Source organism: Carlito syrichta, unplaced genomic scaffold (genome assembly GCF_000164805.1).
Source record: "Carlito syrichta isolate Samal-C Ts95f unplaced genomic scaffold, Tarsius_syrichta-2.0.1 Scaffold61181, whole genome shotgun sequence".
Lineage (NCBI taxonomy): Eukaryota > Metazoa > Chordata > Mammalia > Primates > Tarsiidae > Carlito > Carlito syrichta.
The window spans coordinates 190,266-207,390 of record NW_007005277.1 but is presented as its reverse complement, the minus strand read 5'-3'; the positions used below and the strand labels follow the sequence as shown (position 1 = coordinate 207,390).

At 44.9% G+C, this 17,125-nt stretch overlaps 1 protein-coding gene across 1 annotated transcript in view; it reads right to left on the bottom strand.

Annotated features, from left to right (window-relative positions):
• Positions 1–17,125, bottom strand: part of SLCO3A1 (solute carrier organic anion transporter family member 3A1) — a 280,491-nt gene that overhangs the window by 240,489 nt on the left and 22,877 nt on the right. Inside the window, exon 2 of the mRNA XM_008050578.2 lies at positions 10,137–10,602. Coding sequence (XP_008048769.2) covers positions 10,137–10,602 — 466 coding nt within the window. The remainder of the gene's footprint in view (positions 1–10,136; positions 10,603–17,125) is intronic.

Here is a 17,125-nt window from a genome sequence, read left to right as displayed (position 1 = left end):
AAAAAATCAGCTGGGCGTGGTAGCGCATGCCTGTAATTCCAGCTACTTGGAAGGCTGAGGCGGAAGGATCGCTGGAGCCCAGCAGGTCGAGGCTGCGGTGGCCGGGAGCAGCCACTGCACTCCAGTCTGGGCGACAGAGTGAGATTCCAACTCAAAAAAAAAAAAAAAAAGAAAATTCCCTCGCATGCATTTTCACCTTTCTCTAGGTCATCCTGGGCCTCTCCAGTCCTGTATCTCATCTATCAAACATTTTGAAGTCACGTTCTAAAGTTTCTTTGCAAAGATGTTCTCATACATAAAGTCAATATCTGCAGACTCCAACTTGCCCATAATGGCATCAGTTTCTGCATGCCAGTGCACCCTTTAGGGACCACGAACAGTATCTTTTATCATCTTGCCATGCTTAGTTTGGAAAAATTGCTTAGTTTCTTTTCCATTTTGGGATTTCCATTCTCATGAAGCAGTAGACAAAGCATCGAACAAAACAGCCCACGAAGGGCCAACTCAGCTTTAGGTGTTCTCTCATTTCTGTCATGGCATTCTGTGTGGGCACAAGGACCTCCATCCCCTTCACCTAAACTGAAATTAACAGTCAGGAGCAAAGTGCCCCAAATGGCATGTTATATCTACATGTCCAAGTTGACCTACCTGACATTGACCCGCAAAAGGTTTGGAAAAGATTTCAACGAGTTGGCAATTCAGTACACTTGAAAAATATAAATTTCCAGTCTCTCTTAACAATCAGAAGATCTGAAAACGCTAATTTTGCATTCCCACAGGGTAACAAATGACAAAGGACCAGGCAAGTGCCAGCTCCCCAGGCTCCACACTATCTGCTTTTCTAATTTGTTAGTTGACCCCCTGTAGCACTTAAGATTGCAAACCCTGAGCGGCAGATCTGGAAGAGGCTTACAAAACAAGGGTGCCAACATTCACGGCCAGCACAAGCCTGTTTGCATGATATTCCTAGGTCTCACTCGTTTATCTTCTGGAAGAAGTCACAGGAAGGCCAAAAGTCAGGCTTTCCACTAACACTAAATCTATCTGAACTAACCTGAGCTTTTAAAGTTTTCAGCAAATATGGATGAGGCTAAAGCCACCAAGATGTTTATCTCCTAAATGCCCAATAAGTAAATTCCAGTATTTTTAGATTAACAAAATAGTATGCAATTATCTAGAATAATATAGATATCATTTATGATATAGAAAAAAGTTACATATGCCAATTGATTTTTTAAAAGCAGGTTGACTTATAGTATGTTCTTAAGTAAAAATATATACAAAGGGAAAAAAAGGCTTAATAAAATATATCTAAAATATTGATAGTAATTTTCTTCCTTTCTGTCTATCTTTCTGGGTTTTTTTGGTTTGTTTTGTTTTGAATTGGAGTCTCACTCTGTTGTCCAGGCTGGAGTGCAGTGGCACGCTCATGGCCACTGGAGCCTTGACCCTCTGGGTTCAGGCCATCCTTCTGCCTCAGCCTTCCAAGTAGCAGGAACTACAGGCACACACCACCATGCCTGGTTGATTTTTGATTTATTGTATAGACAAGGTCTCGTCAAGTTGCCCAGACTGGTTTCGAACCCTTGGGCTCAGGCAATGCTCTCGTCTTGGCTTCCCAAAGTGCTGGGACAGGTGTGAGCACTGCACCCAGCCAAAAATACTGATCCTAATTTTCTTTCTTTCCTTTCTCTCTCCCTTTTTTTTTCTTTCCCTCCCTTCCTTCCTCCCTCCCTGGGACAGGATTTGCTCTGTCACCCAAACTGGAGAGCAGTGGCGTAACCCTAACTCACTGCAGCTTTGAATTCCTGGGCTCAAGTGCTCCTCCCACCTCAGTATCCCAAATAACTGAGATTACAGACCTCAGCCACTGTGCCTAGCTTGACAGTAATTTTCTATGGATATCTAGATTATAAATTGTTTATGTTTTCTTATTTTTATTTTCCCCAATTTTACTAATACAATAATAAATTCTTTTAAAAAAGTGAACCAATATGCTTCCAAATTAAGAACATGCTAATCCAAAAAGCCAGTCAATATATCACACTGAGGCAATGGCGATACTCTGGGGTGCCTCCAAATTAATACAAACTGGCTCCCCTGCTGCCTGGGAAAGTTCCACCACTTCATGTACTTTGAGATGAGCCACAGAAGGGGGTCTGCAGGAAAAGAAGAGCCGGCTGGTATAATTCAAGACTGAAGAGGTTGCTGTGCTTAGCTTTACAAAATGGATTACATCCCAGGCTGAAAATCAGGTTTCTGGGACCCTTGTCAAAAGATCTACCCACACTCCAAGTTTAGACAAGTCAATCACTTATCCATGTCCCAACCTCTACATCTGGAAACGGAGATGCTGTGACCATAATGATGAACAGCATTTACTGATCCCCACGATATACACAATATCTGATATTTAAGGAAAGCCGTTTGGGAGGCTGAGGTGAGTGGATTGCCTGAGCCCACGGGTTCGAGATGAGATGAGTCTCCACAATAAATCCAAAAAAAAAAAAAAAATCAGCCGGGCGTGGTAGCACATACCTGCAATTCTGGCTACTTAGAAGGCTGAGGTGGAAGGATCGCCAGAGACCAGCAGGTTGAGGCTCCGGTGGCTGGGAGCGGCCACTGCACTCCAGTCTGGGCGACAGAGTGAGACTCCAACTCAAAGGAAAGCCGAGTGAAGTAGACCCCACCTTCATTTTACTGATAAGGTAACAGACTCAGGGCAACTGGAAACTCGTCGAAAACCCAGGAAGAAGGCCTATAGAGGGACCAGTATTTGATTTCAAGAATGCTGGAAGCCAGAGCCCACACTGAGTCCTGTCCAAGGTCACCCAGGCAGCGAGCAGGCAGTGATTCTATGAAACACAGGGAGTGAGTTATGGGCAGCTGCAAATGAATGAGAAACACCTACCAGCCCAGGCAATATGGAAGCACCAGATAAGAGCCACAGGTGCGTTTCCTAGCACGTTACTAAAAACACACTGAAAACGGCATGTGACCAGCAGCTGGGGAGAGGGAATGGAATATGGCCAAAACAAATTGACCACTTTGACAGTGTCATTTATTTTAGAAAAAGAAATTAATGAAGGCAACTTCAATATCAATGAAGTTGCAAGACTATAATGAGCTATGCTTGCTCCCATGAGGGATGGCTTTTTAATTATTTTTTCAGATGAACTACAGTCACAGTGTATTTGATCCATACCCGACCCACACTCTTTGGAGAGTTAAAACACATTTTACCCAATGTCAAGTTAAAATAAAAACTCATCAGAGGCAAAATAACTCTTTGCTCCCAAGGGTCTAAAAAGAAATTTGGTTCTCTTTGGTTGCTGGCTGGTATTCATATGACCTTTGCACTAAACAAACACTTGGCAGAGGAAATCTGAGAATAATTCTCTTTGCATCATTAACTGGGACATGAAGGGCTGCACTGGGTTTCAATATTAGTGATAAACAAAGAAAACATGACACATTTGTGTCTAATTTGTGTGCCACTGAACTCAGAGCACGAATTTTGTGTATTCAGGAACTCTGCAAGGGTTTCCCCCTCCCTGGAAATGTAGAAGGACCCTCTGCAGGAAGCTCTTCTCAAAGACCTCTTTCCTCCAGTCAGCTCTCATTCTTCCTAGAACAGCCATTCTCAGGAGAATCTGACAGTCTTCCCTCTGTCTCTGTGTCTTCGTGTATGTATGTATGTGTGTGTGTGTCTGACATATTCATAAGACTCAAAATTATCTAGTTTTGGGTCAGGTACTGTGGCTTATGCTTGTAATCCCAGCACTTTGGGGGGCCAAGGCAAGAGTATTGCTTGAGCCCAAGAGTTCCAGACCAGCCTAGGCAATATGGAGAAAGCTCATCTCTACAAAAACATAAAATAAAATAAAAATCAATGAGCCAGGCATGGTGGCGCACGCCTATAGTCAGCTACTTGGGATGCTGAAGTGGAAGGATCACCTTGAGCCCAGGAGGTCAGAGTGAAATATGACACACACATACAAAAATTTTTGGTTTTGTCTTGATCCCAATCGCATTTTTAAACTACATCATCCCCACATGAGATATAATTACACAGAACTACACACAGAGAGACACACAAATGAGTGCATATAATACTAGTGAAATCTGAATAAACTCTAAGGAATGTACCAATGTTAATTTCCTGATTTTGCTATTCTACTATAGTTATGCGTGACATGACACTGGACAAAACCAGATGAAGGGTACAGAGGACTTCCCTACTATATTTTTGTAACAACTTACGATTCTGTAATTATTTCAAATTTTAAAGGTTTGTTTTTTTTTTTAATTGCATCCTTAAATAATTCCTCAAGTACTTAGGGGCAAAAAAACGACAATGTATTTCCTTATAGAAAAGTTAGGGCAAAAGAGGCAGGAGTCTGTTTTGGTTTGAAACTGATCTGTTTGGTGTCTGTTGTGGGTTGAATTTGCCCTCCCCCAAATTTATATATTGAAGCCTGAACCTCTAAGAACTTTAGTATATGACCATATTTGGAGATAGGGCCTTTAAAGAGGTAATTAAGGTTAAATGAGTTCATGGGGTGGGCCCTAATCCAACCTGGTAGGTGTCTTTTTAAGAGAAAACTTGAACACAGAGACACAAGGATGTGCACACAGGAAAGACCATATGAGAACACAGGGAGAAGGCAGCCATCTGTAAGCTAAGGAGAGAGACCTCCCAGGAAACCAATCCTGTCAACACCTTAATCTTAGACTTTCAGCCTCTAGGACTATGAGAAAATATTCTTTGGTTGTTTAAGCCATCAAGTCTGTGGTATTTTGTTAGGGCAGCCTTAGCACACCATATAGTGCCCGTATCCCACATCCTCCATTAATCTGGTTTTGTCCACTGGTAATGAGCTCCCTAGTCCTTGGTATCTCTCTGTAAGAGGGAAATGACAGCAGCAGTGTGGTAGGAAACTCCATCAAGTAAGGAACGAAGATCTTAGCCCCAAAGAATTAAGCTTTAGCCTCCACCCTTCCCCCATTCCCATCACTTACCCATGATAGGTTAGTGCTTAATTGTTTGGGGATTGGAGAGTCATCAAAATATGGAAGCAGGATCAGAATTTTTCATAGTGGACCCAGACGGCAGAACCAGAACCAGGGTGTGGGAAGTTGTAAGGAGGCTTATTTCTAACACAACATATGGCTGCTGAAGTTCAAAAACGAAATAAACAACATGTGAGGGCATGGCATCCATATTGCTGGAGACAGGTAAGTAGAAGATGAAACAAATCAGCTGCTCCTGCCCCAGAAGTCTAAGCTCTTATCTGCCCCCATCTCTACTCAGAGCACTATGAAACAGGAGCACAGCATCTTTCCAGAACCCAGAACTGAACTGCTAGCTAGGACCATCCTCTTCTCTCTCCATCCTACCCCCAACTCTCCATTCTGGCTCTGACATTCACTCTCCAATCCAGTAGCACCCCTCTCTTTGGATTTGAGGCACTCTGCTGTCTTCCCACCTTCCTGGCTCCTGCAATTTTTATTTCCTGAAGGCTTCAGGCTGTTGCATGGAATGCCCTGACTTGCATGTGACCCCCTGGACCACCCACCACACCTGAGACCCCTTCCAGACCTTGCGAGCAGATCCCAGAGGTACCTAAAATAAGCATCACTCTCAGACCCAGACCCTCACTCCATACCACTAAATGATCTTGGGTAAGTTACTTAACCTCACCTGTCTGCTTTGTTTATAACAGCAAAAAATTTAAAAACCCACATCCAGCTATAGAAAACATTAAATATTATGTTATACATCCACAAAGGAATATTATGTATGCAGTGATGTTATACAAGAAAATATAGTAACATGGAGAAATGCTCATGAAATATTCAGAGAAATGAAATTACAAAACATTGTTTATCATAAATACATTTTTGTAGATAAGCATACAATGTAGGAAAAAAGATTAGAATTATACACACTATAAGCCTAAGAGTAACTATTCTCTAATTATTCTTTTTCTATACTTCCAAAATTATAAACAGTGAACATGTTTTAACTGGAATAAAGTTATTTAAAAAATCTTTACCACTCTCATTTCACCTATTTCCTCCTTAGAAAAAAAGAAAGGCACCAACCAAATGATGTAGCAACCTAATAAAAGGACACAGTCAGACCATTACATCATTCTACTTATACACTCATAAAAAGTAAATACAACTTGTGTTTTGAACTTGGAGAAACAGAAGGACAGCAAAGAAAACTGGGCTAATGGAAGGTCACAACATGGAGCTGGAGGCATGACTAGACTCCCAAGTGACTGATTCTTGGACCCCAGTAGGGGCCAAACAGTTTCCACTGCCACCCTGCGCGTGCAGTCCCTCTAGGAACAAAGAGTGCCACGTGCCACCCACGGGTCACTTTCTGGCTGTACTTTGAGTCTGGGCGCCACATGGTGCCGTAGAAAAAAGCCTGCCAGCAGAGCTGAGTCCCCATTCATCCAGTTTGGTCCCCTGGTAATGAGCTCCCTGGGCTCCCACCCCGTACTGGAAAGGACTGGCTGAGAATGGTGCCAGTCAGAGGAGTCCCTTGTGAATGGTCCATCCAGGAATCCAGAAGTTTGGCAGTCACTCAGTCACAAGAAGCCAAAGTAAATAAGTCATTTCAGTAGAAAATATCAGTTTGGATCAAGATAGTATACTTCCCTTTTCCCCTGGCTGTAGTGGGATCTACGACATGGCCATAGATGTGCAAATAACACCCAGTGATGACTCACTGTGGAGGCAACCCAGGGGCAGGTCTCGCCATCAGTGACCTGCAACCTAAGCAGGGCGTGTTGACACTGCTTTCCCTCTTGACATCCACAGGAAAGAATTAGCTCGTGAACAAGTTCATGTTTTATGTGTGTAATACTTATAATCCATGCAGTCTCCAATCCAGTATCACATTTTTAGGCATATGATCAGACAGTTGGTTATGGGCCTCCTCTAGACCAGCTTTGCAGGAGCTGGAACCAGAGGTACACATGTCATTCCATCCCAGTGGGCCCACATTTACACTCACAGTCTCGGCATCAGGCCCTTGAGACTTTCTTCTTCTCTGCAGCAAGTTAAAAAGCCATAAATTCTTACCAGTCCTGTTTAGTGGGCTCTTCCAAATACTATCTGAGCAAAGTTAAGTGGCTTTAGGAACTAGAGTCCTATTAGAGGAGATAAATGCTGAAATATTCTCATGATCACAAACACTTTTTTATGGCTGTACAATAAATGAATAAACTAGTTATGTTTTGCCTATGCTATGGTCTTCTTAAATTGTTTCTAGAGAATTCAAGCTGTGCACAGAATAAAAAGCTACCTTTTTTTCTTTTTGAGTCAGAGTCTCACTCTGTCACCCAGGTTGGAGTGCCCTAGCATGATCACCATTCACTGTAGCCTCAACCACCTGGGCTCAGGCAATCCTTCTACCTCAGCCTCTCAAGTAGCTGGGACTACAGGCATGAGCCACCACATTCAGCTAATTGTTTTATTTTTGTAGAGATGAAGATTCATTATGTTGCCTAGGTGGTCTCAAATTCCCGAGCTCAAGCAATCCTCTGGTCTTGGCCTCCCAAAGTGCTGGGATTACAGGTATGAGCCACCATGCCAGGCCAAAAGGTCACCTACTGAGGCCCATATGTGCAGAAGGCTTGTTCTCTGCTGTTCCCTATAAACACAAATCCATGAAACCAGTTTTGTTTTTGTTTTCTAACATTTTTTTTTAATGTTTAATTTTGAAGGTGTGGGGTACAATTCAGAATTAGGAATACAAATGTTCATTATGCAGGTACCCTTATTGATGACCCCCTCCCCGCAATTTCCCACTACTGCCAATCCCACTGCCCTTCTCCCTCTCCAGCAGTTTCCAACTACTGCCAATTCCTTTCTTATAATTTTATGATAATTGTTCAAGGTCTGCTTATGAGTGATAACATGCGGGACTCAGTTCTTTGTTTTTGTGATAGATCATTCAGTATTATAGACTCTAAGTCAAAATTATGAACTTCACAGTAACTTGGATAGACTTAGAAACTAGTTATGAGAGACTTAGAGAGGCCATCTCCAAGGCCATGTGCATTTTAGAATTTGGTCATATGTACCAGGGCCACCAAAATGTCCATGCACCATGCAAACAGACACTCTCCAAACTCTCTGACTACTTAACAATCATAAAGAAATTGGGTACCCAAATATAAATTTGGCTGAGCAATTCTTTCTGCCAAAGACTCAATACAAATCTCATAGACAAGACCTCAAAATTCAAGAAGGCTCCCTGCCTCAAATGGTCAGCCCTTCTGTCCATACCTCTGCTTCCCACATTGCTACACACAAAACCAAAATACCTCCTAAAGCTTTGCACATACAAAGCAAGCTCCATCCCGTGGGGGGAAATAGTATGGCCTAACTCATCGAGGAGTACTTCTAGAAGAAGGCTCAAAGACTGCTGCTGGAAGACCCAAGCACAGGCAATTTAACACTGGTATGACTTCAGGAAGGATACCGGGGAGAAATTTTTCTACTTGATTTTATTGAAAGAGACAAGAACTCAGCTTTTCACTGCTCATTTCATTCCCTGTGCTCTGATTTATATACTTCCTGTTTTTGCTATCAGAAAACAACTCTCTCAGAGTCCTATGGAAGCATCAATCAAGTTAGAGACCAATCAGCTGGCTGAACCTCAGGAGACCTTTTTGACTACATGCTATCACCCATGTCCTGGTCTGCAAAACATTCACATGGAGCGACTTTCACTCAAGCCTTAAAGGCAACAAAAGTCAAATGATTTCCTTAGTCCCCCACCCCCACCATACCCACTCACAGACACAATAATGGAAACCATAATCATCTTTGGCCTGAGCTGCCATCTCCTCGACTTTATGTTCTATAGGTAGGTTGTGACTAGGCTCTGAAGGTTAAACCTGCGCTCTGAAGGTTGAACCTGCGCTCCAGGGTGGTCAGGACGCTCACCTGGGGGGTGGAGGGGAAGAGGACATGTCAAAACCAATCAAAGGGATTGGTGTTCCATTGCCCTGGATGGGAAAGCACATAATCTACCTTTCCTGCTCAGAGCCTCCTCACAGAAAGCTGAAACACCTACCTGTTACACATCTGATCAATAAAGGCATCTACCCCATAGCTGGGAGAGAAAGAAACAGAGGAAAATCAGCATTCCAGTGTGTACCGGGTTTCAAACCTCCTATCTAGGAAAGTTCAAAGCTTGACAAGTAGGAAGCTTTATGTCAAATTCAATTCAAATTCTATTTTAACTTAAACCTCCATAATATAATTAACTTTATACCTCAAGGCATACTGCTTCAGGAGGCACAAATCTTCCCCAGTTAGAGGTAATATTCTCAAAGCTTAAAACACAGTGACTGGAGACATGTTAGAACAATCCAACAGTGGATGGGAGACACAGTTATACTTCGTAAACAAAGGCTGGAGATGCTGAGTAGGCCAGCCCTCACCCTACAAATGACCACCCAACAGTGCCCACAAGCAGCGACTGAGGATGATGTATGCCACATGAGCAACTCGGCACTGAAGTGTTTCTTAACCTCAGACTTGCTAGTTGCTTCCATCCTTCCTATATAAACCATGGAAGTTCAAAATAGTTTTTAAAAAACACAAATACCTTATTTCTTTCTAAATATCCAGTTCCTGTGCATACCCTCATTGTTGAAAAATTACTAAAAGTCACCACGTTGGAATTATACCAAATGCTGGCAATGCAATCACCTCTCCTTTTGAGCTGCAACAGGAAATGACTGGAGATCGTTTTGACTCTTAAAAGCCGGGGTCTCCAATATGTACACCCCAAGTATACACATAAAAACCAGATAAACCGAAAACTCTTCCTGGTCATTGCTTCCCATTCAAGGCTTGTTAGTGCTCTAGCCTAGTGGAGCTCAAATTCGGCTGCACGTGAGAAACACCTAGTTGAACCCGACACTAAGTGCACCAGACTTTCTGGAAGTGAAACCCAGGGATCAGTAATTTTCAACACCCCAGAGAGGTGCAGTCAACTCTGTGAACCAGAATTCTGGCAACATCAGAATTCACCAGCCTCCCTTTCCATCTATGTTCAACACACTCTGTTGCTAACCAACACCAGGGAGGGAAGCTCCTACCTATGTAGAGTGAGGAGTCCTTCCTCCGCACGTGGTCGTCGATGTAGGAGACCCCCAGGGGTTGCACGGGGGTAGCACCGATGCCCAGGAGCACCTGGGCCCCAATGAGCAGCAAGTACATCATGTTGGTGGCCGTGCGGTTGCGGCAGATGAGGTCGGGGTCGGGCCCCTCGTTGCCATCGGAGCCGTTGGCAGCACACACATCGCGGCCCTCAGCGCCCCAGCGGATCTCGCCCGCCTCGTACTTGTACTGATGGGTGAGGAACTCGGGCAGTGCCGACAGCAGCGCGCCTAGCGCCATGACGATGCCGCCGCAGCCAATGAGGCGCGGCCGGTGCCCGCGCGCCCCGAAGTAACTCACGAAGAGGATGAGCGCCAGGTTCCCAATCTCGAAGCTGCTGGCGATCACGCCCACATCCGCGCTCTGAAGGTTGAACCTGCGCTCCAGGGTGGTCAGGACGCTCACCTGGGGGGTGGAGGGGAAGAGGACATGTCAAAACCAATCAAAGGGATGCCCAGGAGACCTCCTTCCCGCTCACAGCACACCCTATCCTACCGGGACTCTCCCACTGAGCCTGAGTACTAGATGCAAAAAAGGCAGCTGTGCAAATGGATTTAAACAGGAAGAATCTGAAAAACATTTTAATTCCACAGTTAAATAATTCACTTTCCCAGTAGCAAAGACCTTTGCGGGGGTGGGGTGGGGGGGCACCTGTTTCCATCCTGAAAGGTTCTACCCTTTCTTCTGGAAGTACTATTTCCCCCACCCCATAAGCCTCCACCATAGAGGGCCCATGCAGTCCTATAAAACTCCTGAAATCTGCAGTTTGCACACTCTCCCCAAGGTATAGCATGTACAGTTGGGTACAATAGCTCACACCTGTAATCCAGCACTTTAGGAGGCCTAGAAGAAAGGCTCGCTTGAGCCCAGGAATCTGAGTCCAGCCCGGGCAACATAGCAAGCTCCCATCTCTACAAAAAATAAAATCAAATAGCTGGGCATGACAAGCTTCCATCTCTACAAAAAATAAAATCAAATAGCTGGGCATGGTGGTCTATGCCTACATTTCAAGCTACTTGGGGAGCTGAGGTGAGAGGATGGCTTGAGTGAGGAAGGTTGAGGCTGCAGTGAGCTATGACTGCACCACTGTGCTCCAGCCTGGGTGAAAAAGCAAGACCCTGTCTCAATAACATCAATCAATCAATATACACACGCTATATATAAAGTCCATGCTAGGAAGACATATGGGCCAGGTGTTTTTTAACAGAAAGTTAGCAAAGAATATAAATTTTAAAAAACTTATAAACCTAGTTGGCAATATGTACAAGCAAGATTAGCCCAGTAGGATAATCATTAGCTCTTTGCTTCCTTTTGGAAATTTCCAAATAATGCAGGTTTCCCTAAAGGCACTGGCAAATACACCTGACTGTTTTAGAAACTACAGCTCTGCCAAGGGTCCTCCCACTGAATATTGTATGATTTTTCCCCACTTTTTGTATTCTTGTCTGCCCTACATTTGTTTAACAAATATTTACTGTGCATCTGCTGTTTGGCCAGCAATGCCCTAGACAAAAAAGAGAAAAATGAGGAAGAAAGGACACCTGGCCTCAAGATGCTCCTTAGCAGCAAGGTATACATGTACCCAAGGTATACATGTATAACACAAAGCAACTGGAAGTTCCATTGGTAACACAAATATCACACAAGGAGGGCCAAGAGAGGGGACGTTATTATATAGCTTCTTGAGATAGCTTCTCTTTCCTGCTGTGTGTAAGTTCCATAAAGGGCGCAGAAGCAAGACAAGAGTCCCTGTCATGGGAGATCTGACATGACGAGCTGAATGAGGCTCTCACTGAGCAGGGACAAGCACTTCAGGCAAAGGGAACAGCATGCACAACAGTCCAGTGACATGATTTAATACATGTAATACATGGATTTAATACATGTATTACACTCTGTATAATAAATACAGAATACAAAACAGTCGGAAAGGTGGGGTGAAGATCCGCCAATGCCAATGTGTTGAATTTAGACAATCCTGGGCAGGAGGTTGAAGGAATGCAGATCGTGACCGAGGAAAACCTAGTTTGAATCCCTGCTATTATTTCATTAAGCAGCTTAATCCATCAAGGTGCTTAAGCTCTCCCAGCCTTCATTCTGCAAAACAGGGATAATATCTGCCTGGCAGGATGGAAGTGAAGATTAGGAATAAAGCATGAAAAGGCTGTTAGCAGGGAACAGCCTTTCCCTATTTGGCAGGAGTGTATAGGGAGGGGCAGGAGGCAGAGGCTCTGGGGACACACTGCATGGGTCCATCCTGACTCTGGGTGACCTTGGCCAAGTGACTCTGTGCTTAGCCTCCCATCTATAAAATGGGAGTAAAAGTGCTATCCTGTAGAGCTGATGCCAGGAGGGAACAATATATATGTGTAAATGCTAGGTAATACCATTATGATCACCATGTACCTGCGGGCACCAGAAAACAGCAAATGTTTTAAAAGTGCAAGAATCATACCAGTTGTGGCAAACGGGAGGCGCAAGAATGAAGAAATGAATGCTAGCAGAGAAGACGGCCAGGCCATGAACAGGGAAAGATGTAGGAGGTGTTTTAGGGCCGAGTCATGTTTTGGGGAGACAGAACTGGATCTGCTGACTGGGTGTGTCCCCTAAGGAAAGGGCAGAAAGGAGCTTCACATGGATTAGCCTGCCTCCAAATGTGCAAATATGGACACTGTTGTAAACACCCACAAGCTCTCAGCAATATCCATACACGTGTATCTATGGACCCATACAAATATACACCAGCACTTGTCTCTCATCTATATAAAGAACAGTGTAGCCAGGTGACTTCTCTTAGCCTCATTTTCAAACCCACGTATTTGAACAGACCCCGTTAGCCCCGTGGGTTCACAACCCTAATTGTAGATTGGAGATACCAGGGGAGCACTACCAATTTCAGATGTCGGGCCCCACACCCAAAGTTCTCACTCAGTTGGTCTGGGGAGCAACCTAAGCCCTAGGATGATTTTAAAGCTGCCCAGGCAATTCTAACATGGGTGAGCAGCACATCATTAATGCAATGACGTATATCATTGGGGTCTCTCCTTCAGCACTGGTCACAAGCAAGCTCTGCAGAGCAGTGATGTGACATCTGTGCACTAACTCCTGTTTCCACTTTGCTTTCTAATGAAGTCAAGGCCAACTCACAATTCCCTCGGCCCTCCTTATGAGATTAGATTGTTATTTTACAAACACCAAGTATTTGCAATTGTCAAGAAAAGCAGCTTAGCTAGTCCTGTCTCATTGAACTGGCTTTCAAGTACTCCCAAAGAAGTTCCCTCTGAAAGGTCTGGGCAAGTAAAAGCAAAGTCATTTACTCACAACACAAACATGATGGAACAAATGATCTAACAGAGGTTTATAATAGGTGACACAGTGTGGGAACTAAACTGAAGGCAGTTTAAAGGCCTGGGAGGTGATGGCTTTGGGGTACTTCACTCAGACCTTTATGTGAGTCTTGAGAGATACCCGGAAGCCTGGATACAGAAGTGCAGCTGGCCATGTCTGGGCGCGGTCCCCTGGAGAGTCACCTCCAGTAGCCTAGTGGGTCTTCAGTTTTGCAACTTCCACCATGGAAATGGAGGAAGAGTTGGAACAGAAGCCAGGTCTCATTTCTGCCATGGGGCTTAATGACACACGCACTCGAAAGCAAATCTGAAACATGACAACTGCTCCATTTCAGCAGGTGTGCCCTGTCATAAAATACCATGCAGGTGTGCAGTTATGATGACAGATAAGGGTGGCGGGGCAGAGACAGCTGTGGGCAAAACAAAAAATAATCAGCTCTTCTAGAGACAGATAACACCCACGCCTGCAGCTCCTGTCCCAGCTCACACCTGCTCTTTGCAGAGCAACCCACAGGGGTGACAAAGAGCAGTAGGGTCTCTCCCTCCTTCGCCTGTGGCCTCCCACAGGCCTCAGTGACGCCAGTCTGGGTCAACAGTCAAGTCACGCAAAGATTCGGAATTGATGCCTTGTGGCTCAATTAGATCCGAGGCTAATGTTTTCACTCACTTAAAACATAATTTTGAGAAGATGGACTCATTAAGTATACATGAGGCCGTAAAACCCACTTGTGGCTTTTATGTGGCAGTGAACAACCCAGCAATGAGGAAGATGCAAGTTAAAGGGAATGACTGTTTTTACTTAATGGGTAACAGGGCTAATGGAAACTGTCTTGATAATTAGAGATGAAGAAGCAGCAGCAGCTCCAGGAGGAAAAGGAAAGAGGAAGTGCCCTTATCCCAGCGTCAAGTCGGATATGAAGTTATTATGAAAAGGATGCAGTATTTATCTGGTTTCTACTACCATGATCTTTTTATTTTTTTATGTTTCTGAGGCAGAGTCTCACTCTGTTGCCCAGGCTGGAGTGCAGTGGCACGCTCATGGCCACCCAGCGTTGACCCGCTGGGCTCAAGAACTCCGTCCACCTCAGCCTTCCAAGTAGCCAGAACTACAGGTGTGCACTACCATGCCTGGATAATTTTTTTTGTTGTTGATATACTGTAGAGTCGAGGTCTCACCAAATTGCCCAGGCTGGTCTCAAACCCCTAGGCTCAGACAATCCTCTCGCCTAGGCCTCCCAAAATGCTGGGATTACAGGTTTGAGCCACTGCGCCCGGCTTACCATGGTTTTATTTAAAATCTGCTTGTACTTCAGAATGTCCTGGAGCACTTTTTAAAAATATGGCTTCCCAAACTCTGAGATAATGTTTTATAAAGCCAGCAGCACCTCTGATGCCCAACCAGGGATGAGTACCACTGACCATCCAAGCACATATTCACTGTCAATCTGGAACACAGTTTCTCAACCTTTACCAAAAGCAAAATCACCCCCAGAGGGTATTGCACTGTGGGGCTCCAAGCCCAGAGATTTGAATCAGCAGGTCTGGGGTCTAAAAATCTGCATTTCTAACAAGCTCCCAGGTGATGCTGATGCTGCAGATCAGGGGACCCCACTTAAAGAACCTCTGCCTACTGGATTTCTCAACATCCTGCTCCATTCAAAAGAGTAGAGTTTGTCTGTTATGTATAAATTGAAAGTACTTCCTCCTCATTCCAAGCTCATGGAGACACTCACTCTTCATCTGGTGAAATGGCAGGTCGTATTTTTGGGAGGTTCACCTCTTAAGGTGCTGGAGTCCTGCTCAGGTCAACTGCATCTATGAGGTTCCAGTCCAAAAGAGAAAACTTAAGCCCCTGTAGTCAGAAATGCCATAAGACAGGGAGTACCCAGAGGCCATGGCCGAGTACACATTAGCCCTTCTTTACCTTCAAAAGATACCAACCAGGGGCAAGGTTATCAAGCACTCGCTTAATAAGAAGCCAAGTTCTTAGGAGCAGCAGCAGTTTAGACGCTCTCCCAGAGGTGTGTCTACCTTCTCACTCTAGCCTGGCAGTGGGACCTGGACCCGGACTGGAATCACCTGAGCTTCTGAAAGACACCAGTGCTTGCCCTACCACCACCCACCAGCAAGTCTCTGATATAATCTGTGAGAGATAGACCTAGGCAGCTGTATTTTCAAAGCTCCCCAGGTTACCTAGTAGAGGTGTGTGCATGTGCATGTCCAGATACATGTGTGCACATGGACTTCTACACCATGTCTGCTCATAATAGTGCAGCTATGAAGCAGGGGAGCCAGTTCCAACCTTGCTTTGACAGCACTCGGTCAAGACAATCTTCCTGAGCCTGTTTCCACACCTGTGTCGTGAGAATAACAATACTTGATTCTGTAAACATTAATGAGGTTATATGTCAGAGCAGCTGGCGCACAGTAGGTACACATGCCAGCCACACTGCTGGTGGGCATGCTCTGTGTGGCTTGGGCTTCAAATTCAATTCCACACACCGAGTGCCTGTTCTGTGGGAGGTACAAAAAAAGTAACTATGACTAAGAGACATCCCTGCCCTGTAGGAGTTTATAATCTGGAGTTGGGAAAACGAAACAATCCAGTAACAACACTACCTACAACAGGGTAATGTAATAGGGTTGCAGAGGGTTCAAGTGAATGAGAACACTCACTTAACTGTATATGGGGGAAAACACACCTGGGATGCAACAAGGGTTAGGGTTAGTCTTGGGAGAAGAGAGGTCACAACACTCCAAGAGCAAACAGGGGTGAGGGGTGGTGTCGGGGAAGCACAGTAGAGGGAGAATTCAGATCACCCCGGGGGAAGAGGTGGGATACCATGTGGCTTCAGAGGTTCTTGAGAAGGAGCAGCCTTTAGCAATGTTACTCTGGCAGTACAGTGTAGATAGCATGGAGTGAGGAGAGACTGCTGAGGCAATTTCAACAGTCCTGGTGATACACGTGGCTTCTGCAGGCCAGTGCTGGTTTAGCACCAAGGACAAGTCCCATGTGAGAGGCCTCAGGGCTGGCAGCTGATTGGAGGCATGGGGAAAAGAAAGGGGAGCCAAAAGAACCTTGGGGAGTCTTACCTAGCTCAACCTGGAGCCCACGTGAAGGCTAAGAGAGCAGGACACTCTCTCTTAGCCTGTGAGTGTGCAGAGCCTGCATCTCAAAGCCCTTCTGTTGAGGGGCATCAGGTGGGTAGAGCCCAGCAGGCTGCTCCCAGGAACTTGGGAGAACACATATTCTCAAAGTGCATGCTCAGTGACAGGGTCCACAGCAGGGAACAGAAGCTAACAACAGGCCAGAAAGTCCTGCAAAAGACCTGTGGTTCCCTGCACAGGGGTTCTGGACAAGGTTTGCTACATTTTTTCTATAAAGGGCTAGACAGTAATTACTTTAGGCTTCTGGGTGCCATGGTCACCATAGCAACCACTCAACTCTCCCATTGTAACCCTAAAGCATCAGTATTGACAATACACAACTGGTATGACTGTGTTCCAATAAAACTTTATTTATACCTGCTCACATATGTTTATCGCAGCATTGTTCACAATAGCAAGAACCTGGAAGCAAC